The sequence below is a fragment of the Lacerta agilis genome, chromosome 8 (assembly GCF_009819535.1).
Source record: "Lacerta agilis isolate rLacAgi1 chromosome 8, rLacAgi1.pri, whole genome shotgun sequence".
Classification (NCBI taxonomy): domain Eukaryota; kingdom Metazoa; phylum Chordata; class Lepidosauria; order Squamata; family Lacertidae; genus Lacerta; species Lacerta agilis.
This window is the reverse complement of record NC_046319.1, coordinates 44,680,380-44,706,090: the sequence shown is the minus strand read 5'-3', so window position 1 is coordinate 44,706,090 and position 25,711 is coordinate 44,680,380. Positions and strand designations below refer to the sequence as shown.

Sequence of the window (25,711 nt, the reverse complement as noted above, 5' to 3'; positions counted from 1 at the left end):
AAGGTTGCCCACAAGAGAATGCTGGCCTTGGATTGAAAAAAAGGTTCCCTGCAAAATGACCACATCATTTTGATTCACTCAGGGCACTGGCTAGCTGTTCTTTAATTCTGCGTAAGTGGTGTAAATCTGAGTCCTGGAGCACCCCCAGCCTTCAAAATATCTGAAGAGTCTGCCTAGGAGCACCTCTGCCTTGTCTGGATTAAGGCTCAATTTGTTGCACCCTAGACCCACCTAGGTAATCGGTGGTGTCAAGTGGGTGGCTTTCTGGCTTTGTCCCACCTCATGAGTCACCACTGCTAGCAAGGCACTTCTTATATAAGCCAATGACTTAAAATATCTGAAGCTTATTAACATTAGCAGCAGTTCATGCATATAAATATACTCACACCTTGCCTACCATTCAGAAATTCTTCAGTTTGGGATTACAGTTCTTGGAGTAACAGCCTTTTAGGCTGAACTCAAAGGGCCAAGTGCATGTAGAAGCATCACAGTAAATTAAGAAGAATAACATATTCCTGAAAGAAAGAGAAATTTGAGCCAATAAAGGGATTACTGACTGTCATCCATGAATAAATCTCCAATTTGATTCTGAAAAAATCCTGTGAAGTGCACCCAAGCACCGAATTTCTGAATATTGTTATTCTGCTGGTCTGCACAAATGCCCTGAATAATGAGAGACAAGTCTCTGCTCACTGTGCAGTGGTCTGGGTCAGTTGCAGTGAGGGTGTTCTCTTTAGCTCATGGAGCAATCATTATGAATGGGCTAATGAAACTCACCTGCTATTCCAATCAGTCATAGAGTTCTTGCAAATTCTTTCTTGGAAAGTTTGCAAGGCTAAATATGGTAGCATATTGTCGCTTGGAGAAAGTGAATGCTCCCAAACAACCTCTATATAAAATGAAGGACAGAACAATGCTATTTCATGGTGTTATTTCCTACCTACCCAAGACCACCCTCACTGGTGTAATGTGAGTTTCTTTTGTGGTGCTAATTTATCTGGTTTATGAAGATGGCTGATTTAAGAACTAGTTTCTTCTGCTACTCTGGATTGCTACTTTTCTGTGATATTGCTGTATTGTGGTACAATGAATTGTTTGTGTGCCCTTTGCGCTGAAAGGTGGGTTATAAATGTAATAATAATAATCTATATATATAAAACGCAAGTGTCTCTGCGTCCAGTCCCTGTGTCTCTGGGTTTGCGCTACTGAGCATGTGCCCCAGGGACACAGGGATTGGATGGAGAGACATCGGGCCGGGAGCAGCAGCAGCAGTTGAATTGGCGGTTGAAGTGGAATGTCGGCGCTCCAGAGGACGAGGGAGTCCGAGGAGGGAGGTCATGCTGCCGCTCTCGCCGCTGAAAGCCGGTTGTTGTTGTTGCTGCCAGTCAGTGCAGGGGGCTGCTTTCCAAGCATGTCAGGGTCGCTGCCGCCGGCCGCCCCTCTGCCAATCCACCGCCTCCAGGAGCCGCTGCTGAGGAGGCTGAGTGTCTCTCTGGACCGGGTGGCTCCGGGCAGAGGCTGGAGGGACTTGGCGCAGCTGGCCGGCACCCACACCACTTCCCCTCAGGCAGGCATGGGCTGAGGGCGGGCTCACAGACCCTCTCGACTCGGCAGCCTTCCTCCCCCCAAGCAACACGGGTCTAGAGCGGCGGGACGTGAGTAAAGGGGCACTGAGCGGGACAGGCGAGTCAATATGTGGCGCGCTGTGTGAGACTTGAGGAAAGCTGGGCTCACGTCACCCCCTTCCTCCCCCCCTCCCCAGCAACCACGGCCCGGCTTAGCAGCAGAAGCGGGCGGAGAGCTGCATCTCCGACCGGCAGAGAAGGAGGCGCCTCCCCCAAGGGCCATGTGACAAACAAAGGCAGGGATCCCCGCCCTTGACAGACCATGCGCGCACTCCGCCCTTCACTCGGTGAGGTGTAGGGGTGTGGGGACCTCGCTGGTGCCTCAGGCCGTCTTTTTGCGAGGCTTTCGGGCTTCCACAACGGCTCCCCCCTCTCTCTCGCACTCTCTCTCACTCGCTCACGCGCCCACCTCTCAGCGCGCGGGCGCGCATGCTCCCCGCTTCCCCTCACACGCAAACCCCGCCTTCCGCAGTCTCCCAGCACCAGCGCCGCCGCGCGCGCCATTCAGACCGCTTCTGGTGTCCCCGTGTACCCCGCCCCCTTTGCCTCCCTCCTCTACACGTCATGGCGGCCTGTGAGGAGAAAGGCTTGGCAGGTGAGGGGTGTGTTGGGGGAAGTGGAGTGAAGGATGGGGTGAGGGGGTGGAAGAGATGGGATGGGGTGTCTCCTATGGGAGAGAGACCCACACATCCCTTTGTGTGGGGAGAAAGGAATTGTGGTGGCTGGAGAGGAGGTGAACTGGATGCCACCACTCCACCATCTGTTCTAGCGCCCGTTATTTTAACCACTAGTAATAATAATAATAATAATGGCAAGTGGTGTTTTCCTATGATGACCGTTGCTGTTCCCATATACTGTTCTGCATATACTAATGTGCATAAGGCAGTGATTCATGTATAAATGAGAGCAGTGTGGAGATTCTTGGTTTTAGAATCTTTCAGTCCCTGGGAGGGTATTCTAGGGCCATAAGAAGCACCAGACAAGAGAGAGAGAGAGATTAAAACTTGAAGGAGGAGGTCTGATATCGAATGCTTCCTTCTTCCACAGGCCTTACTCTACTATGTCAGAGCTCTGACACTGAGTTGTTCTTCAGTACTTCAGTATTGTTTACACTGACTGGCAGAGGTTTTCTAAAGTTTCAGACAGGGTTCTCTCCTAGCTGTACCTGGAGATACCAGGAATTGGACCAGGTTCTTCTGCCTGCAAAGCAGATTCTCTGCCACTGAGTTACAACTCTTCCACATATGATGTCAGTAGGGCTGAGAAGGCAGCATGGTGGGGGTGTACTGAAGGCATGCTAGAGCCAGAGCAGGGGGGTGGGGAGTGGGGAGTGTTGGATCCAATGCCTCCACAGTCCCCTGATATGCCCCCAAATCAGGGAAGTAATTATGTTAGCCCTAAAGCTGGAATAGTTTGTGTCATGGTTTCAGCTGGGAGGAAAATGGTTATCATCACCCCACCACCACCACCACCACCACCCTTCCACCCAACCAACATGTGGCTAGTAGGGTGTTCATTGGTGTGGTTCGGTTCTCCTTCCTATCACCCATTTTAGGATTGCAGCCTTAGAAAGATGAAAGAAATCCTTTGGCTGCATCTGACTGAGAGCTCTCACTAAGCAGAGAAAGTAGGCTGCAAGTTCAACAGTAATACCCAGAGAACCAGCTGTTGCACATAATGCAGTCCCAAGTCTGGCATCTGGAGATTACAGCTGCCAGATTTACTTCCCTGCGAGACGAGAGTGCATTGACTCTGCTGCCAGAGCGTAGTAGTAACTGCAAAAGAACAAAGAAATAAATGACTGAGATCCAGGCCGCTTCACTGCTGGACTCCCAGGCAAGGCACTAAAGGAGAACGCTTGTTCCAGTGGTGCTCCAGAAAGGAGCATCTTCAACACTTTGCCTCCATTTGTTCAACACTTTATTTTCTATTGTGCTCAACACCCATTTCATGAACTTGATATTTGATTGGCATGGGAGATTTATCACTATCACATGAGACAATAAATTCGAGCATGTGGACCTGATCACAGTCATTTTTAATCATTCACACACCCAAGGTTGTTGAATGGGAACTGCTGCTGTGAATTTTCCCATGAGTTAAGAACAAGCTAATGTTAAAGCAGCACTGATCACATGTCCTGCATCAAAACAAGGCCTAATTGGGGTGTAGGACAAGTTAAGGTCCAAACATCCAACCCACTGGGTGGAGTGGAGTTGCTGCACTAGCCTCCTGGAGGGCACTGATGCTTACCAGAAGGGAGAGGGGGAGTGGCAAGCCAGCAGAGAGGTCAGTGTGGGGCAAATGCACTGGCAGGACTGCCATATTAGCTCCAGTAGTGTGTTTTGAACCATGCTGACCTCCACCTGCTTCCCCTTTCTCTTGTTCCCGCCCTGTCAGTGACAGTGACTCACAGCTAGTGTAGTGGCTCTGCCTTACCCGGTAGCAACCACCTCCCCAGCCAGCCATCTCCGGTCATTCCCCACAATTGTAGTACAGAGCTGGGTTTGCCATGTGACCTACCCTACTCCACCTGCAAACTAGTTCTGCTGACTTCCCATCAACATGTTGAAACAATTCAATTGCCTAGTCCAGTTGGCTTCTGTATACAGAATGTGAGGTAGGGATACATGAATCTTTCACTTTTGGTTTCTCTGTTTCTCATTTTCCCAATCCTAAATTTGGTCCTCCACATTTCTGCAGAAATCTGCTTTTTGAAATAAATAATTAAAAAATCCTCATGAAAATGTGTCAGCATTTTAGCACAAAATTCTCCTAATGTACACATTTTTTCAAGCTGTCATTAAAATAAATCTTTTTTGCAAGCAATTTCCTCATATGTAACACATTTTTTATGTTATTTTAACCAATGCACATACTTCTATGCACATTTCCCTTAACAAATACATTTTTGTCCATGTTGCTTCTTTGGAGAACTACAGTGCAAAATTCAGAGAAGCTGAACTTGGAATGATAATCGTGGTTTGGTTTCGATATTGGTTTGAGAAGTGCAAAGTAGTTTTTCATTAAAATGCAAATAAAATCAAACTTTCTTCCCCCAGGCAGCAAAATGTCCTAGACTGCTCCTGCAGTTACATATTCTTTTTTCCAAGCCCCCCGAGAACAATTTTTTCGATAATATTATACACAAGATATTACACAGCTATCTATCTGATTGATTGAATCTTTTTGTTGCCTTTTTACACACCGCTTTTAAGAGTCAACATCTACTAGAAATGGATATTATTTCCCCTGAAGATATTCTATTTGTAATTAGGGTAGAAAGTTGTCCTAATTTGTATAGATACTCTGTCAATTATAAGCAAACACCACACTTTGTCAGGCCCACCCCTTCATAGGCTGTCCCTGGGGGCATTTCCACTCTGAAGCCAGGTGAAATTTGGCTGCTGTTAACAAAAGGCTTATTCATTCATATTGTGTACTTTGAATAGCTTGCTCAGGGTGGATATAGAGATATGTGTGTGAAGAGGAAGCCCACCAACAAAAGAAAAAGAATCTTGACTCAACTGAGAAGTCGCTAAGTAGTCTAAAGCTAGCTACTGTCCCATAGTCTCCCACCTGTAATAAGAGGATAAAATACAGTACAGATCTTCTGTACAGAACTGTTATAGTGATGACTGAGATAATGAATGTGGGGTGCTTTGAACACTCGCCAGCAAGGACAGGAAACCTATGACCCTCCAGATGTTGTTAGACTTCCATCAGCCCCAGCCAGCATAGCCAATGGTCAGGGTGATGGGATTTGTATTCCAGCAACATCTGGAGTACGTAGGTTCCTCACTTCTAAATCACTGTGTTAATGCAGAAAACATTATTAAACCCACCATTAAGCCTCTTCTCGTGTCACTGATTTGCTGGTGGTCCCAAGGACCATCTTTTGAGAACATGCTGTTCTAGGTAGTAAACGCTGGAAACCCTCCACTTGGCAAAGGTTTGCATCAAGAAATGGTACTCGCAAGCTTGAAACAAAAATTAATCTAATACATGTCTGCCATATGGTAAGAAAATGTTCAGAGATCTTTCCCCCACTCCTCTGTCTACCCACCCCCAGACTTGTTTATAAACATCTGAAAAGAAAAGAAAATGGGGGAGGAGAGAAGGAGTATAGCTTCATGTCACCCATTTCTCTCATTTTGGAATTTCCGTAGGGCAGCATGTGACTGATCTTCTTCATGTATGAAAATAAGCAAATAGATACTCCCACATGGTTTGGGGCATATACAGCCATCCCAAACAAACTGCAAAGGCATAGCATGTAACTTCTTTGTATGGGGTGGGGAAGTGCACAATGTTGCTGTGCTAAATGGAACATTTAAAAAAAGTAATAATAATCTTGGGTTGTAATCCCCAAACAGGTTGTGCTGGAATGATACTAAGGCTCTTTAAGGATCTGCCTCCACATTTCCTTTCTGCACCCAAAACATGAGGAATATAGCTGGCAGTGTCTTAGAGCACATGCAGAATGTGGCCACACCACAAAGTGACTGTAGAAGATTCCCACCCACCTGGAATTGGGGAATGGGCTTTCAGAGGACAGGATGGTGTTTCCAGGCATCTCTTTTCCTAGAAATTATGGGTTGCTAATGAATGCCATTCCAGCCAGGCAAAAGCACTTGAGAAGGGCTTGGAGCAAGACTGTTGAGGGATGTGGCCTGGGGAAAGTATTGAAGGCTGAATAGAGAGGCTTGGAGACCTAAAGTTCCACTATATAATTCCAGGGCAAACTATTTGTTCATCTTTCCTAGTCTTGCCTACTCTGAGCAGCACTGGTTTTCCGGGATATCAGGTGGAGGTGTTTCCCATCAGCTATGTACTTCCTGAGCCTTGTAACTGGAGATACCAGAAACTGAAGATGTGATCTTATGTGTACCAAACCACTAGAAAATGGCTCTCCTTTTCATAAGTCCTTCATAATATTCAATGTGTTGGGGAGGTGTGTGAACTTGTGTCACTGTGTGCACTTGCACAGATTTCTAGTCACATTTGTTCCACAAATTCTGTGTTTGTATGCACAACTATAGCTTAGTTGAGTGCTATAAAGCCAGTTTTATGACACTGGGCTTTTGGCTCAAGAATGTGTCATTTTTAACAGACAACATAATGATGATTCAGTTGTAGTTTAACAGGCATGCTTTGCACTCTGGGATCTGTTTGCTATTAAATCTGGAAGTTTGGGAATGTTTATCAGGTTTACTATATATCTAAGGTTACAGTTGTTATCTAGGTTTCTTATTGTTGCAGAACATCTTGAGGGAAAGAGCGAAGAGATGGGATCTTTAAACCTGTTGATCTTTAGCAGAAATACTTGCTGTTCTGGAATTCAGATTTAACACAGCCTGAACTGTAGCCAAACAGGAATAAAATTTACTACTTTATCACCCTTTAATATCAGAATGGGATTCAGATGGGCCAAGAATGTTTCTTTATTGTATATGGGCAATTTCTGGAAAACAGAAAGGGTGACATTTACTGTCCTTTCCCTGCTGATTCCCAAGGACAAGCCAAGTAAACTAATATCAATCAGGGGGGAAATAATCACAGTGATCCTATGAACATTCCCATTATGTTCAATACAAAAGGTACCTTTTGGGATTGTAAATGGAATAAATAAGGGGGAGTAGGCTGAGGAGCAATGTGAATGCATGTAGGAAAATCATGATCAGGTTCAGACCTTCATGCATTTCTCTGCAGATCTAAACAGCAATAGGGCAGAGGAAAAGTGTGCACTGGTCACAAGCTTTGGTTTGGAGTAGAGAACATGGACAGATTCAATTTTGTTTGCATTTAAATGAGAAACTACCTAATTCTCACTTCTCAAACCAATAGAACTGAAACACAGCTAGCCTTCAAAATTCACACTTCTCTGAATTTTGTGTTGCAGTCCTCTAACCAAACAGGTACATAAATTTGGGGAAAGTGTGCCATACATTGAATGTATAACATATAAAAATGATTTCTATTAGTGAAAAATGCATGCAAAAATGAGTTTAGAGGAACTGAATTAAAGACTGGAAGAAAGAGAAACAAAACAAAATTGACAGATTTCAGGGCACAACTAGGCACTCTTGAAACTTTCCCATTCAATCTTCCCAGCCTTCAGCGGCTGTCCAATTTGGTTCAGGTTGAAAACTGAATTGCTTCTTTGCTAAAACATATCTATCTTCTCTGAAGCTACCCCTCTACAAAGGTCTGTTCCACATAAGGATGTGGTATCTGATGTTTTACCGTATTTAGTGTGCTGGGTCTGGGACTTTTATGCAAGAGATTTGAGTGGATTGAGGTGGTGGTGGTTCCCATTCAGTACGTAAGGTGTCTAGTCAGGATGTGACTCTCCAGGCCTTCAGAACAATCCACAGTCCTGCTTTGTATCCAAGCATTTTGTCTGTTTGCAATGTGTCTTTGCACTTTAAGAATGCTTCTTGCTTATCTGCATGGAGGGTAGAGAAGGGTGAGGATTAGAGTCAGAGTTCGATAGCCTAGGAAGGGGTGTGTGAATGTGTGTAGAAGCTAGCCCACTGCAAAAAGTTAAAATTTACATTTGTTGTTCTGCCTAGTTCTGCCTCTGGCCTCACCTACCGCAGGCATGTCGTTCTCAGTGCATTGCAGTGAAATGAATGTGGCACTTGGACTGAAGAAGGTTCCCTATTCCTATGCTTAGTGGTTCAGCTTTAGGCTCAGTTGGCATGTGAGCAAATGGAGACCAGATAGTGGATGAATGGAGAATGATTGTGGCAGATCATTTTGATAGATTTCTTTTGTGAGCTGTTAATCAGGATATCTCAACACTGGAAGTGGGGCAGGAAGTTCCATGGAGGGGGAGAAGATCTCACAGGAACCGGAGGCACATTCATTTCAGCAGCAGAGATTAAGTGTTAGCCATGGGATATGTGGTGAGGCAAGAACATCATGAGAACATCTGGCTAGCACTATTTTAATGTTCAATGTCTTTTTGTGTTTTAATTTGCACATATTTGTGAAAGCATGCAAAATGAATTATATTCCAATAAATCACTTTGCAAAAATGTGTACATTAGGCAAAACTGCATACAAAAATGTTTATATTAAGAGAAATTCACACTAAATTGTTGATTAATTTTAATGAGGACTTTTTAAAAATGCAAACTGATGTGGAAGTGTGGACAACTGAAGAGTAAAAATAAAAATAAAAATGAGAATGTGAAAGAAACTGAAATTGCCACATTCTCCCATCGCTAGCTGATACTGACCTGTTTGAGCCCAATTTTTCCTCACCTGGTTTCACTTAGGATTAAAGTTTTAGAGAGTGGCTTCCTGGTATTTGAACAAAACCTTACATTTATTTTGCAGAAAATAAATGATTTGTTGCTTTTTATCATCATTGTCTACAGGGATGCATCTCTCTCTGTTCTCTTTATGACAACTCTTTCTGTATCACTCACCTATATTTTCAGCATTTCATCATTGGTTCTTGTTGGTGCATGAGAAACAGTTCAAACATATGAGAAATACTGCACTGTCTTCCTTTCACAACAAAACAAGTGAAGCATTAGGGAATTCAGAGCATAATCCCATGGCTTCCTGTTTGCTTTGCAATGCATTTTGGAACTGTCATTACTAATAAAATACCTAGATTTTTATCCTGTGCTTACAGCAGCCTTGCTTAAACAGTTCCCCTTGACATAATTGTCAAACCTATCTTAGGCCCTTTTCTCACTGTGGACCAGAATTGTTTGGAAATGCTATTTTTAAAGGGTAACATATACTTTTGATTTGAAATGTAGTAGAGCAGGGGTAAGGAATCTGTGCCCCACCAGATATCTAGGAACATAGGAAGCTGCCTTATAATTAGTCAGACTATTGGTCCTTCTAGCTCAATATTGTTTACACTGACTGGCAGTGGTTTCCCATTGCTTCACACAGCTCCTTTATCAGTCCTTCCTGGAGATGCCATGGATTGAACTTGGAACCTTCTGCATGCAAAACAGATGCTCTATCACTGCGCCACAGCCCTTCCCAATACAGCTTCCATCATCCCTGCCCCTTGGCCATGCTGATTGGCATTGATGGGATTTCAACACCATCTGGAAGGCAGCAGATCTTTCTATGAAGCACCATGGAAAAGGGACAAAAGGGGAGATTTAAGGGTGGATTTGATAATATTTGTAGCATTTACATTATGCTCTAGAGGCAGGGAACCTGTGAACTTTAGATGTTGCTAGAATGCAGCTACCATCACATTGAACCATTGGCCATGCTGGCTTGGGCTGTTGGGCTACAGTTCCCCACCCCAAAGTATGTAAAGTGTATGTGTGGTTGTCAAGCAAAGTCCTGCTTGCTACTTTCCCTGGAGTGTCCCTAACCCCAGCTTTAAAATTGGGGGTTAAAGCTGATGCACATTGCAAAGAGGTGGGTCTGGGAATAGGGCAGTTTATATCTCTGCTCTCCCTTGCTACAGGCAGGCTTACACACTTTGAAGGTACATGCAAATAAAAATCCATCTGGCATCCATTAGAGTGTGGTTTTGCACTGCATTTAACAAGGCATATCTTATGGCTTGTAGTCAGCAAATGTGGATTTAGGATGGAGTTTGGATACAAGGAATTACAAAAAAGGAAGCAATGGTTGCCAAAGATAAAGGGATGGAAGATGCTTCCACCACCTTCACAGTCATGAGCAGGAAGTGCTTTGCATATGTTGAATTGCACTGCCTGGTGATGGCTTTGTGCTTGTGGTAAACATTTCTGCATCCTCTCATGGCACCCCAAAAATTGCTTGAAAGTTGAGTGACTCATGGAAATACTATGGGATATGGAACAAATTGCTGCAGTTCATGAAGAGGGACTGATGAGAATCGAGTGTTTTTTGCCTTGATGAATGGAAGCTCTCATACCTGGTGAGGCCTGTACTTTCCTACATGCAGATTTAATTTGAAGCCTTACCTCATTCCTGGCCACTGACTTTGCCTTGCGTCTTCACTGGTCCCACATGAGCAACATGAGCAAGCACACTAGACAGGAAGCACAAATGTTTCCCCACAGGTCATAGCATTGGCTAAAGACAGTAGACTTCCTAGAAGACCCTGTAGTGAGATGCACAACAGGGTCTGGGAACCTGAAGCCCTCCAGATGTTTTTGGATGACAACTCTCATCACCCCACTCAACATTACCAATGCTCAGGGATGATGGGAGCTGGAGTCCAGTAACATCCATAAGGTACCTGTTTCCAGATCTATATGGTGTATGATGAAGGGAAATGAAAGATAGGGGAGCCCCTGTGGTGTACAAAAGTCACACTATTTATTCAGCCCAATGAGTATTAAATAAACCTTACTGGGAACATAAAGCAACACTATTCCCTGTGTGTCCCTCAGCAAAGCATACAGGAAATTAGTCTTGCTTTGTTTCCCAGGGCCTCTGATGATGATTACTCAAAATGATTTGGTTTGAATAAAAAGTGTGTTTTTTCCGCAAACTGTCTACACAACAGAATAGTACGGAACAGCATACAGCATACTATGGTGAGGCAGGAGATATGAAACTATCATAAACAGGTCCGGTTTTGACAATTACTCCCTGCTTCATAAACAATTACTCCCTGCTTCATAAACCATGGTTTATGGTTAAACCATATTTCATGAGCTGAGGATCAGGGCTGAGTGCTCCTACCTCATTCACCCCCTCATTCTACAGGCAATCCTCGTTTTGCGCAGGGGGTGCATTCTAGACCCCCCTATTTTTGACGGGACCCACGTAAAGCATTCTGTCCTTTCCTTGACCTAAAGAAAGCCAACTAACCACTAAAGAAAGTCAACTAACCACAAAACAATTGTGCGGATAGAATACCAGCAAGGGCTTAGTGGTATCTGCATGAGATTTCTCAAATAACTGAAAGATGGAATTACTGCTCTTCTGTGTAACTTGTCCCTAAGAACAGTTTGTATACCTGAGGGCAGGAAAATAGCCAATATAACACAAAATTTAAGAAAGGGATGCTGGACATTTCAGGCCAGTTAGCTCAACACCTGTCCTAGGAAAGTTTTGTTAAAGATAAAATAATCAAGCACATAGAAGAATGAACCTTGCTGAAGTAGAGTGAGCATGAAGCAGTGATGACCACCTACATGGGTTTCAGACAGGGGACACAGGACGCTGAGATGAGGGAGTGCAAAATAATGATAATAATAGCTATATTAAACAGGTAACTGGTGTGTGTGCATGTGCCAAATCCCCCCCCCCCCATTGGAGCCAAATGACCAAAGTCTGCCCCTCCCCCAAGCATGATGTTAAGAATAGCCATGTGCTTTTTTGCCTACACTTTGAATTGTACTCTTTGCATTTGTTGACTGTATGTGTGAAAAAATGTTAAAGATTATGAAAGAAGATACACAGGATTACATATAAAGTGTAATTCCACCAGACACTCAGTGATGTAGGGAGCAGGGGAATAGGAAGCAAGTAATCACTTCATTTTATATTTCAGCATTTCATTTTACAGAGAAAGCCAAATAATTTGAGTACAGAGGGAAACATTCTAAGATTGAATGTAGAGTATTTCACTTTGTACTTAAATTCTGTACTTTAAAGTACGGAACAATGCATGATTTCTTAAAAACCCAGCCCAGGAAATGGATTTAAATACTGCATCATTGCTACACAACGTTGGAAACGGATGTTTCGGAGATGTTTTTAAAAGATCCACTCAACTGCCAAAGCACAAAGGCACCATTCAGTGGAACCTCCTCTCTCTCTCTCTCTCTCTGTTCATATCTGAATAATTAGAAGGGAGACTAGTTTTCCTACCTTGTTTTTAACCATTGCTGAGCATTCAGAAATAGTGTTCATTCTTGTGGCACTAACTTGAACTGAGCGGTCTTCTAGCCAAAGAACAAAATGGTTGTTTGAAGGTTCAAGATCACTGAAGATCCTTTAATTTGTGGGGGAACTAAAATGCTATGTAGTTTAAGCCAGCTTAACATTTGAAGCTTAAAAATATAGAGTCTTCAAGAAAGCTATGTCATTATACTGAATGCATCCACACACCCATTTCATAGCAAAACTGAAGCCAGGCAGCTTGAAAGCATTCATCATTTAAAGTTTGTCAGGATTTTTGTTTCATTTCTGCTCATCTTTTAGTCTTATTTTTAGCCCAAGTCCACTCCTCATCCTAAAACAGAAGTTGTTCAACACTTGTTACTTCATCTGACTATCTATCAATCATTTGGATCCTGAATTAACTTAAGGGATTTTTACTAGGTCTGTGACTTGTGTAATAAAATGTGTTGTTGTAACTAAAGGAAGTTAATGAAACATTTCCCCTCCTCTCCCCTGAAATGCCCTGAAAAGGCACTCTGGAGAGTGTGGAACTCCCCTTGAACAATGTGGGGTGGAGTTCAGGGGGCTGTTAGGGCAGTAGGAATTACATTGTGCAGGTTATCTGAAGAAGTGTGCATGCACACAAAAGCTTATACCAGAACAAACTTAGTTGGTCTATAAGGTGCTACTGGACAATTTTTTTTTTATTATTTTGCATTTGAATGAGAATGAGAATCATCATTGGCAAGGTAGAAACCTACTTTGAATTTCTGCTTTGGATCTTGTGTTGCCTCTTCTTGGGCCTCATACGCAAACTGCCATTTCTTCCTCCTTTTTCTAACTTGTTCTATCTTGAAGTCTGATGGCATTTTTAGCTACTTTGCAATCTCAGTAGCATCTATCAAAACTTGTTGAAAGTCCCATCACACTTGCAGCCCACAAGGTAATTCTTGGTCACTTGCAACTGGTTTGTAGCTGAATTTAAATCAGCTTCCTTATTTTGTAGTAGCTTGCTTGTAAGATTAACTTCAAAAAAAGGATGTTGCACCATGTAGAAAAGAGATACCACAAATTTGAATTTACAAATTGCATGAGCAAGGGCTTCAGCTTCAATTTGGGAAGTATTTCCAGATAAACTTTTTAGGCACGTGTCATCAAAGATCTCTATTAATGCATCACATATATCTGAGTGGTTTCAAAGCATTGATCCAACTCTCCATCTTGTTTTGCTCAGTGGGTTAACAGTTATACCTAAGTCTGATACAGGGCTAGTTAGAATTTGCTAATGCCGAGTCGATGCAGAGAAATAATTATAGATCTGTTGGACCAAACTGAAGAGACTAGTTGCTTCCAGGCAACACTTAGTGGCATCATTGACTACTAAATTTAAAGAGTGTACATTTCAAGGCAAAGAGAGAGAGAGAGAGAGAGAATGAGAGAGAGAGAGAGAGAGAGATGTGTGTTTATGTCCAGGATTCTTGTTTATACTCAATTTTCTTTGCCTTTCATGTTATCATAACCTTGACCACACAGATACTTAATTCATAATCCCATTTGTTGAAGAGTTTCCATCATAAAGGCACTTGTAGTCTCCTTTAGTGGAACAAATCCCAATAAATGTTCTCAAGTTCAGACATCTCATTATCTGATAGTTTGATTACATTAACATAACATTCATTTGCTCAATATGACTAACATCAGGTTTCCAGTCCAGAATAATTGAGTAGTATTTGGCTGAGTTTGAATGCGCTAAATTTTTCTGCTTTAGTATCTGCTAGAAGCTGTATAAGGTCACCCTGCACCCAGCTGATATCTGCTTTGCCTTGCCTTGCCTCGGCACAGAAAATTCTCCTTCCTGTGGTCATGGCTGACCATTTACTTGCTGCCTTCTTCTTGGCTCTGTCCACACAGCCAACCAGAGAGTGTGATGGATGCTGAAGAGAGGGTCAATAAACAATGAGCAGCAGCAGCAGCAGCAGCAGCAAGGGGTGGGGGGCACCCAGGGGTGAACAGTTACCCCTCTGCAGTGGTATGGGTCATGACATGCATTCAACATCCAATGCCGTAGTGCTCATGTGTTGTCTGTGGAAGTGATACTTTGCATGTTTGAATGCGCCAAGAGATATAAAATGCTACAGGTGAAACTTTCATATCAGCTCAGATTATGTCAGGTGCAATCCTTTTGAACTGAGTCATTTTGCCTGTTCAGCTGTGAGTCATCAAGTAATGAGTAATGAAGTGATATCTATATCTATATCGGAGTGTGAACCACTTCTAGCAGATGCATCATTAAATAGCTTAATGTTTTCTGTCTGGAGGCTGGGCTCAAAACCACGGCCACCACCAGATTTTTATTCTCTCTAACCAGATGCAATGCAAACCACCATGACATAATAGTAATACAGCTATTGTTCAATTACATTTGAAGTTTTCCAGCGTAAAATCTAAAAGAAAGAAGAGGGGAAATGCAAGTTGTACTACTTAAATCAAGGAGAGTGGAACACAGTGTGATCAGCTGCCAACCTGTTCCCTGCTGTCATCAGCACTGGCACTTCAGCAATAACGATCATACCAGACTGTGTTATAAAACCTATGGCTGAACCTATCTCTGGCCTTCTGGGTGCACAGATCTCATGGCTTGATAGTATATCACCAAACTATGTTTTTTCTGCATTTGGCATGGGGCAAAGACTAGGTCACAAACCTTTTAAAAATTATTTTAAAAATACTGTAAGATACCATGTCACAAAACACACACACACACACACACTCTTTTTCTGCAAATAAACCTTTCCAGTTTGTTTAAACATTCAGGCATTATGCAGATTTATTCTGATGATTCAGATTTAATTTCTACTTACGTTTAGTCTCAATTGGGCCTTTTATTGGTACATACAATAAAACATTGCCATGCATAAGAAGATAATGGCTTCTAATGAGAGATTGGAACTAGTGATGTTGCTGAGCCTCACCATTATTACCTGGTTTGTTATATGAATTGGTCCAGCTGTCCAGTGAGCAGATATATTACATTAGAATAGACTGTGTGGTGGAGGCACTTAGCCAATATTCAGGCAAGTGAATTGCTGCTGGTTGTTGAGGAGGAGACAGGCAAGGTGCAGGGAGGGTGGTGCAGTACTGATAGACCAGAAGGAGTGTCGGATTGACTGTACTGGTTTCAAGGGTGCCAACCTGAATAAAATATTGGGTGGGGGCAGGTAAGCCACACCCCACATAATCAATCAAGTGACGTGGTGTGCACACACCATTTGAATGGGAATGACCATCAACTTTGCGGGAGCCTGACCCCCTCAAATATTTTATGGGGGGGGGGGATGAAGGGACCTTGGCCCATTGGAGTTGGCTCCTATGAGTGGTTTGATTGTGCCACAGTGCCCTCTCTTTCCCCCCCTGGTAAGCAGTAACGACTTATCACACCATTCACTGCTAGTTATGGAATTATGGCAATATTAATATGTTATACTAGAATAAGTGAAGAGCCAGAACAGGTTTATGTATAGACAGAAATACAACACATCTCACTCTAATGGGGAAGACTTTGACTAGAGGATCTGAATACCTGCTCAGTCTGCTGTTGATGGCCAAATTTAAGGCCCCTGATCTCTGTCCTTAGGGTTCTTTGTCTATAAATGGAGCTTGGACTGCGCAGCCCTACAAACAGAAGACTTCTGACAGCACTTCAAACAGAGAACTGTCCTCGGCAAAGGGGACAACTAACCAAACAATACAAACAATTTGAGTGTTTCACTGTTTTCAGTTAAAGTCATAGGCCTCAGTCACAGCTGATGAAATGTTTTAAAATATGGCAATGTGAAAAGATGCAATGAACTTTCAAGTCAACTTATGACTTTTTCAAGTCATAAACCTTACCCATTTTCTCCCACAATGTTGTGCAAAGGGAAGTTTACCCCTTACAACTTTGAACTGGACTGCGGGGTTTAATTGGCTTAATCAACTGATTAATCAACTAAAGCTTTGATTAATCAATGGGGAACAAATTTAATCAGGGAGGAATAGTTAAATTGGCAAAGCTCCAATTAGGGATACATTCCTGTTTGTTTGTTTTTTGATGTAGTTTTGGCATGTTACAGTAATCGGAAATAAAAACAAACAAACAAAAACAAAATATGAATAACAGCATGTAGCTAAAATTGTTCATTAAATTATTCTTACATTCTTTTCAGTATCTCAAAAACGCACCCATTCCCAGCCTTCTGTAATATGCAGATTTATAATAAGGGATGGTGATCAATCATCTGAGCGTTCTTTAATCAGCGGACAGTCCTAATAAGTTCCTTGCACATCATTGGAATTCTCAGCCCACCAATGTGATGTCTGCAATGCAGTGCACATCACAAGCAGGTTCTTGAAAGGGAAACACAGACAATTCAAATCATATGGTTCAAATCATTTATAAAATGAATCCTCTAGGAATAATTTCAGATGTTGGAAACCTTTAGAATAGCAAAATAAAGAACAGATTTACTATGTCTCTCTCTCTCTCTCTCTCTCTCTCTCTCTCTCTCTCTCTCTCTCTCTCTCTCTCTCAAATCAGTTAGCAGATGCCCTGTTTCTGGTGCAGAATACCAGAAGACTATGAGGTTCCCTTCCCCCCTTTTGCCCAGAACTGTGTATGAATGGTGTCATTTCTTAATAAATGATGACATAAATCTTAAGGATTAAAATATCAGTTCTGTCCCCTGTAGGGATCTGCTTCTCCATGCCATAGTGTGGCTTGCCAGTTTGAAGATTACCAGCACATTGAGCAAAGCAAGCAAATGAATTAAGCCCTTGCCAAAGATGAACTTATTTTGTATTTTCATTGACAGCAAAGGTTTTACTCCAAAGAAGATGTTAGATGAGGCTGGACAGGCTTAGTTAATTTCTTTTGAAAAGAGGAAGGAACAAATAGCTCCTGGTGAAGTCTCTTTTCTTATTTTCACAGTGTAATAAACTGCAGCCACAGCTGCATGGGGTTTGAGGAGGCCCCTGAGCAAAATGTCCTCTGCTGGGCCTCCAGCTCTGTCACTGGCTCTTCACAGGGGCTCCTATGACAGTACTCCAGGGAGCATCAAGCAGCCCTTTACATTTACAAGTATGCCCCAGAATGACACAAGGTCAGAAGGCTAGAACTCTCATAATGCTAGAACTCAAGGCCATCCAATGAAGCTAAATGTTGGTAGAATCAGAATGAAAGAAAGTACTTCTTCACACACCACATTCATGAAATGATGAGATTTTCTCCCTGAAGAGGTAGTGATGGCCACCACTTTGTATGGCTTTAAAAGGGGATTAGACAAATTGATGGAAGGTAGGAATATCAGTGGCTCCATGCCATGATGGCTATGTTCTGCTTCCACTCAGAGACAAGATAACAATAGTTATTTATTATTTATACCCCGCCCAGCTGGCTGGTTTCCCCAGCCACTCTGGGCAGCTCACAGCATATATCAGAACATACTAAAGCATCAAATATTTAAAATTTCCTGATACAGGGCTGCTTTCAGGTGTTTTCTAAAAGTCAGATAGTTGTTTATTTCCTTGGCATCTGAAGGGAGGGGGTTCCACGGGGAGGGTCCTGCTACCAAGAAGACCCTCTGCCTGGTTCCCTGTAACTTCATTTCTCACAGTGAAAACTTACTCTGCATTCAGTGTGCTCCCACTGCTAGATGTTGAAGCCACAGTCACACATTAGCCACAATCCATATCAGTCCTGCAGTTTATTGACAACTGTTTGATGCATTTTTTTCCTCTCTCAAAGCAGTTTCAATCTGACTAGAAAACTGGATGCAGAGTAGGCAGTAGTGGGAACATTTGAGGAAGCCATTGCACATGCAGAGATAATTGTGCACACACAGATAACAGCTTCATGGAAAGGAGTTCGATGGGAGTGGGGTCGCAGCGGTGGGGAAACCAATAATGTGCATTGGAGGAAGACATCTCTGCCCCTTCTCAGATGTGAACACTGTGCAAATGAGGCTTGAAATGCAGATTGGGGATGGGGGATGACCTTGCTGTGTTTTAAGCTGCTAATGTGAAGATATCCTAATTTTCAACTAACAACATGAGATACAATCTGTGTAGAAAGAAGGATAAAGACCCAGGATATCCTATGCGGGAACATTTTAGGTCACCACTAAAATGTGGGAACATTTTAGGTCACCGCTAGACTGTCAGTACTTTGTGGAAGGGATTCAAGTGCATACTGGAAATTGAGGTTTATGCAATGAAAGTGGATTAAAGAGCTCTGTCACACCAGTGCAACAAATCCACTTTAAAAAGAAAAACAACCTGCATTTTTGCAGTTAGGAAAGTCACAGAGTGTTGTTGTTCAGTCGTTCAGTCGTGTCCGACTCTTCGTGACCCCATGGACCAGAGCACGCCAGGCACGCCTATCCTTCACTGCCTCTCGCAGTTTGGCCAAACTCATGTTAGTAGCTTCAAGAACACTGTCCAACCATCTCATCCTCTGTCGTCCCCTTCTCCTTGTGCCCTCCATCTTTCCCAACATCAGGGTCTTTTCCAGGGAGTCTTCTCTTCTCATGAGATGGCCAAAGTACTGGAGCCTCAACTTCAGGATCTGTCCTTCTAGTGAGCACTCGGGGCTGATTTCTTTGAGAATGGATAGGTTTGATCTTCTTGCAGTCCATGGGACTCTCAAGAGTCTCCTCCAGCACCATAATTCAAAAGCATCAATTCTTCGGCGATCAGCCTTCTTTATGGTCCAGCTCTCACTTCCGTACATTACTACTGGGAAAACCATAGCTTTAACTGGAGAAGGAACTGGCAAGCCACTCCAGTATCCCTGCCAAGAAAACTCCATGGACAACGACAACAAGTCACAGAGTAATGCACTGCAAAATGTGGGATGAATGACTGATTAATGGGAAAACTTATAAACACTCCACAGGCAAATAAGAGTGTGTGCTCATTGTTGTATAATCTCCCTGCAAACAAATCAGGACAAATGTGCAATAAAGATCAGACATAGTCTAACCCCCAACATCAAGTAAATCAGGATGAATGCTCAATGAACAGGCCATCTGAATGAGTTCTTAGGATGTCATAATATACCCAGTCACCCAGGAGGAATTTAGGCTGGCCGCATATGTATAGTCAAAAAAAGTGTAGCTATGTTACCAAAAAGGTCAAAAGAGGACACATATCTACATGCTATTGTATTTCTACCACAGCATTTGACCTCATAGTATTTATTTGTGTGTGGGAGGAATCTATATACTGCTTTTAAATGTAAAATGGTCAGGGCATTTCACAAGATACCATTAGAATACCATAACAACATGGTACCTTGCTTCTGAGTATACAGTCTTTGAGTAACCAAACTTCTTTGTACATCTGGTTTTGATGAATCTGTTAAACATATACTACAGAAGCTGACAAGTGGTTAACAAGGTTTGCAGCAGCACAGACCTCAATAAAGTCCATGTTGGCCCTTTAAACTGAAGCCGGATATATTAAGAGTAATAATAAGAGAATGGGTTGTTTTCTGCATTTTCATTCCTAATTCTGGGATGTGTGAAGGAGAGCGCACAACTTTGTGATTCACAAAGCTTTGCCAGCTTTCTGACTTGTGCACAGTTCTGTGGATATTTTAAATACTTTAATACCCAAGAAGTGAGACCTCAATAGGACTAGCAAATATTTACAAAGAGATTTGTAAATGTTCGCATGCCTAGCTGCCTGCGGTTCCTTAAGAGACATGGCCAAATCTACCAATTTTGGTTTCTCTCTGTTTCTCAAATTTGCAGTCTTAAATTTGGTCCTCCATATTTCCACATATGTTTTGTTTGTGTGTTTTTAATTGTGAAAACACTTTCTCCCAAAGAATTCTGTGAGCTGTTGTTTTTAAGGGTGTTGAGGGTTGTTAGGAAACCCCCTATTCCCCTCCCAGAGCTACAATTCTTAGAATGGTTTAATAATCAACCCACAATCACAGGGAACTCTGGAAATTGTAGCTCTGGGAGGGGGATAAGGGATCTCAGCACACTTAACAAACCATGGTTCCTAGAATCCTTTGGGGGGGAAGCCATGATTGTTTAAGGATTTATCATAGTGCTTTCAATGTGTGGTGTGAATGTGACCATAGTGTGATCAAATCTCAATCAAGGCAACGGAGCTGGTTGGTGACCTGCTTTTAAGATTCCTTGTGGCTGCATTTGAGAAACCCTTTGCCTAGTGAGCCTAAGTATAACCTTATCTTTTCTTTATATTTATCTCTTTAGTCAGGTTTGATAAGGACACAGGAGAATGACTTCCTTATATCTCCATTACCTCAACACCTAGCACAGGAACACCACTACACGCCACCTGCCGGACACCACCCTCATGTATTGTACAAACGGACCGCTGAAGAGAAGGTGCACCGGTACAAAGTAGATTCCAATCCCCATCACTTCCCCCCTGGCCATCACAGAAATCACACTGCCCACAGGTCTCACGTCCAAGCTCACGGTTACCACCACGGAAGGTTTCAAAAGCAGCATTTTTGTGGACGTCGCAAGAAATGTATGTAAGGAAACTTTCTATCTCTTTTCTTGATGTAGTAGTTATTAGGTGTTTGTTTTTTGTAGTCTGCAGGCATTGCTTTGGTGATTGTTGCATTTTTTTTAAAAAATGTCCAAATAAAAGAGAATGATCAGTGCCTCCCACAATCTGCACTATACATTTAAAGCCTTATCATACCATTGTAAACAGCAGCACCCCCGCAAAGAATCCTGTGTACTGTAGTCTGAAGTGTGTTAAGGGTGCTGAGTGTTGTTAGGAGACCACAATTTCCCTTCCCAGAACTACAGTTTCTAGAGTTCCTGGGGAAGAGGAATTGATTGTTAAATTACATGTAGAATTGGAGTGGAATTGTGGCTGGTCTGATGGGAATTACAGTCCAAAACATCTGGAAGGCACCAGGCTGGCAAAGAGTGGCCTGAATACACAGCTTCCCAAATCCAGAACTCTGGATAAACAGAGGCTCTGGGCATGTTGCCCTTAAGCATCTGGAGTTCAAGGGGCAAGAGGCAACCACAAATTCATTTCTCCTAGATTAATCCATGATTAGGACTGCTTTGTATTTGGCAATCTTATTAGGAAAGAAAACCTGGGTTACAATGGGAATTGATTGCTGCAACTTCGTCTGAGATTACTTGTTTTTCTGGATGCTAGTGTTCCCCATTAGAGACCTAGTTATTTATTTGTGTGCTTTTCATTTGCTTCAATTTGAAAGATGACTTTGTTGTAGTTTTTAAAAAGACTGTTTAGTTAAACCCATACTTGTAATAGATCAGCTTTAAATAATAATAATAATTATGGGAAAAAGAAAAATTTAGCACAGTGCAGCATTTACGGCATATGTGTAACATTTGCCCCTTTAAACTTTCTTTAATAATTGCACTCAACATGCAGCTTTTATAGAATCAGCGTTAGTCAGCATTCTTTTCAAGCCACTTATCCCAAGATACACATTTACAGAGCAAGGCATGCCAAGTGGATCGTGTTTAGCAAGTCACGCTTTAGTAAAACTCCCCCCCCCCATTTTTAATAACCCTTTTCTTCTTAATAGTAACAGCAAAGACAAGACTAATCTCAAGACAAGGTGGCCTGAGAAACTACTGTCTGCATGCACTAAACATATATATTATGTGAAGACCATATCATCTCATATTCCCAGCTAAACAAATGAAGCCATGTGCTTCGTGGCTTGACTTCAAAAGGCAAGGGGACGGAAGTTTACTCACACAACTGATCTTTCCCCATGTTCTTCCTGCTGTTGCTCCCTGAGCCCCCCACCCCCCAAAGCCTCTGTGCAGGATTAGGGGAGGCAGTGACAGCCTGAGGACCAGGCTATGGATCCCAGGACTGGGGCGCTTAAACAGCATCAATGTCAGTCCTTTATCTTTCCTCTCTTTCTAGATAGTCATGCTTGTTATGTTCGTTTTCCAAAGTACTCTGTCTTTGGACCATGTGATTATCTCTGCCATTCTCACCAGCTAGAAAGAGGAAGGGAACAAATGGATCTGTTTTGTTGTTTTGGGGGTGAGGAGAGAAAAGCACCCCCATTTGTTCCTTTCCAGTCACTTGGTGAGTGAAGAAAAACAAAGGGAGACTGAGGTTGGTGATCATGCACAAGCAGGTGCACTGGATTGGTTCCTCTGGTGCAGTTCCACTGCACTAACCTCCTCATTGCCTGGCCCCTTTCCCCACAGTAAACAGTAGTGACCCACATGCCAGAAAGATTGCGTAATGGCTTCACGTCACCCAGCAGCCTGCTTCTGGCTAGAGCCCAGTTCTCAAATAAAGGATGACAAGATAGGGGGAGTCATCATTAAATCTACAGACCACCCCCTGACTCTGTTTAACTTAGCCAAATCTTGCTTCCCCAAGTCATCTTCCAAAATAGTAGCTAGTGGGGTAGTCAAATATGGTGGATGTCATCTTTGCCTCTCCATCCCTTTCCTGCTGTAGCTGCAGAACAGTAGCTTGTTGACACAGTCAAAAGATTTGGCCAGCTAGCTGCATTTGGAAATAACTTTGACACAGTTGTGGCTGGTTTCCAAGGGGGAAGCCTATTTATTTGGAGGCCGCAGTTGGTAGTGGGTCGCTACTGGTGGATGAGTTCCAAAGGGAAAATTCCGAAGGAGAGTGAGTTACTCCCCTGAGGTATGGCAAGAGTGAGGGACCTCTGGCATGGGCTATTGCTTGTGGATGTGCTTGTTCCTAGGTGAGAGGCTGAAGCAGCCTCTCTCCTCTCCCTCCCTCTCTCTGTGATTGTCTCTCTCTGTGTTAGCCTGCTCTCCAGCTGCAAAGTGACACAATTGATTGGCAGTACTCTTTATTGTACTTTTCTTTTGTATTAATATTTTGTTCAGTGCAGTGGAGGCCTTTGGACCAAAAGGTGGGATATAAATAAACCACAACATACCTTATGGTAGAGCTTTTCTCCCCAATGTGTCCATTTTCTCTATGCAGGTATTTTACATATTTGTGAGCACCGAAACATGTGGTTCCTACTTGCAGTTTGAATAGATAAGTATAGTCAAACAAAAGCTTCATTTGGTAATACTGCTGATCTCTACAGTACCCGATTTGACCAGTCTTGTAACCTACTTCTTTGTCTAGCACAGAATGGCTTGATAATGCTCAAATGACCCAAACATTCTCTGCCACAGTTTCTTGCAGTAGAATACCATATGCATGATCAAGTGAATGAAAAGCATATTTCATAGGGTTGTGCACTGGATTCAGCTGACGACCAAAGCCAAAATCAAATTGGGCCAATTTGGGTCGATCTGGGCTTTGGTCAAATTGGATTGATATAACCCTCGATTGCTTTAGGTTGGGTCAGCTCACTGGGAATTATCCAGAGCTGTCAAAAGGTGGGGCTGTCAGGCAAAACAGATAGGAAGAGTAGCTGAAGTCCATTTGTATAAGCTGTATGTACATTACCATCATTGCTCCTTTGTATCACTGTAGTACATGGAAGTTTCTACTCTAATCAAGCCTGGTTCCATTCAGCAAGGCTCTGCGCAGACACAGTAAGAGAGATGACAAAGGGCTTATAGATACATCAAATTCCAGGGTTTGAAGGAAGCAAAACCAAAGGCCATTAAGGGTGGCCATCTGCCATACGGCATGATCCTCCTCTCCCAGATCTACCCACACAGTTCAGGTCCCCAGGGTGCTACAAGCAGAGATCAGGAACCATTTGACTTCTGAGCAGATAGTATCAGATGACTCAAGCAACAGAGAAAGGCTATACAGAAGGGAAATAATAATGTCGTTGAAATAGAAAATGTAGCTAAATGATGGGATGTCTAGAATTATAAAATAAGGTAGTGTGATAGACACATATTTCTTAACTTAGCTGTAACAATAGTTATCTACCTGTCCCTATAATAAAACATTGGGCACAGAAATACATTGTCTGGTGAGAGAAGCTATGAAAAGTTTAAGGTGTTGAGTAAAAGGCTTTGGGTTGCATCCAGCTAAGTTCTACTCAGACTTGACCCACTGAAATTAATGAGCCTTAGTCATGTTCATTAATTTCAATGGGTCAACTTTGAGTAGAACTAACATTGGATACAATTCAGTGTTTCCCATGCTGTAGATGCAAATCCCATGGTTGTCTCTGAGTCATTTCACAAATTACGCAGAGGCAAGGGAGCTGCAGCCAATCAGGATCCCTAGTAAGTGCATTTCCACAGTAACTGTCCAAGCAAACATGTACAGACATTCATACTTAACATTTTTAGGTGTGCTGTTAAAATAAATAATAGAGGAGAAATTCATTTCATTTCACATTGAAAGTTAAACCTAATTAGCAGTTTCCAAAACAGTATGTGAACTACATAGCCACTCGTCAAAATTCACATTTCTCCGAATTTTGCAATTCAGTATGCCAGCCAAGCAGGGTGTACCAAAATGCATATACTAGGGTAAAGTGTGCATAAAATGTATATATTAATAACAACATGCAAAATGCATAATATGAGGGAAAACTGTTTTGTAAAAATGTGTATATTAGGCAAAATTGCACACAAGAGTATTTATATTAGGAGAAATTTGTACTGCAATGCTGAAACATTTTCAAGAGGATTTTAAAAATAAACAAATAGATCAGAAACAGATGTGAATATGTGCAGGACTGAATTTAAGATTGGGAAAAAAATGAGAAAGTAGGAGAAACTAAAATTGACTGAGTCACCCATCCTCAGATGTATCCTCGACATGTCATGAGTAAAGAGACCTGAGTGTAGGTTTCTGCAGCCCTTCAAAATCCCATGTGCCTAGAGGTGCAAGTATGACAAAGACACAGAATCACAGAATCGTAGAGTTGGAAGGTACCACCAGAGTCTTCTAGCCCAAACCCCTGCGATGCAGGAAACTCGATCCTACAACCATGAAATTAAGAGTCTCATGCTTTACCGACCAAGCTATCCAGTTCATACACAAGCACATACAATTCATTATAGAAAGAATGGCTCATTGGTCATCCCACCTTCAACTCTCTTAAAAATGCATGGTTTCAACCCTCATTTGGAATCCTTTATTTGATGGAGGGGTTGAAACATTTGTCTGTTAGGAAAAATTAGCATGAACTATACACATCTGTTTTCATTTGGTTCAGAAGGCATCATGCTCATGGTCTAAAGGTTTCCTGCAACTTTATTCCAAAGCAGTAACCATAATATTGCTTGCTGTTGCAACAATCCTAGCACATGTGCTCTTGGGGCTGCTGCTGC

The 25,711-nt window shown here is 42.4% G+C and overlaps 1 protein-coding gene across 3 annotated transcripts in view; it reads left to right on the top strand.

Moving 5' to 3' along the window:
* Positions 1-25,711, top strand: part of ADAMTS18 (ADAM metallopeptidase with thrombospondin type 1 motif 18) — a 98,245-nt gene that overhangs the window by 16,826 nt on the left and 55,708 nt on the right. For 2 of the 3 annotated variants that reach the window (XM_033157171.1, XM_033157170.1), the window contains exon 4: positions 20,702-20,984. The exons of the other annotated variant lie outside the window; for it this stretch is intronic. In XM_033157171.1, coding sequence (XP_033013062.1) covers positions 20,702-20,984 — 283 coding nt within the window. The remainder of the gene's footprint in view (positions 1-20,701; positions 20,985-25,711) is intronic. 3 annotated transcript variants of the gene reach the window in all.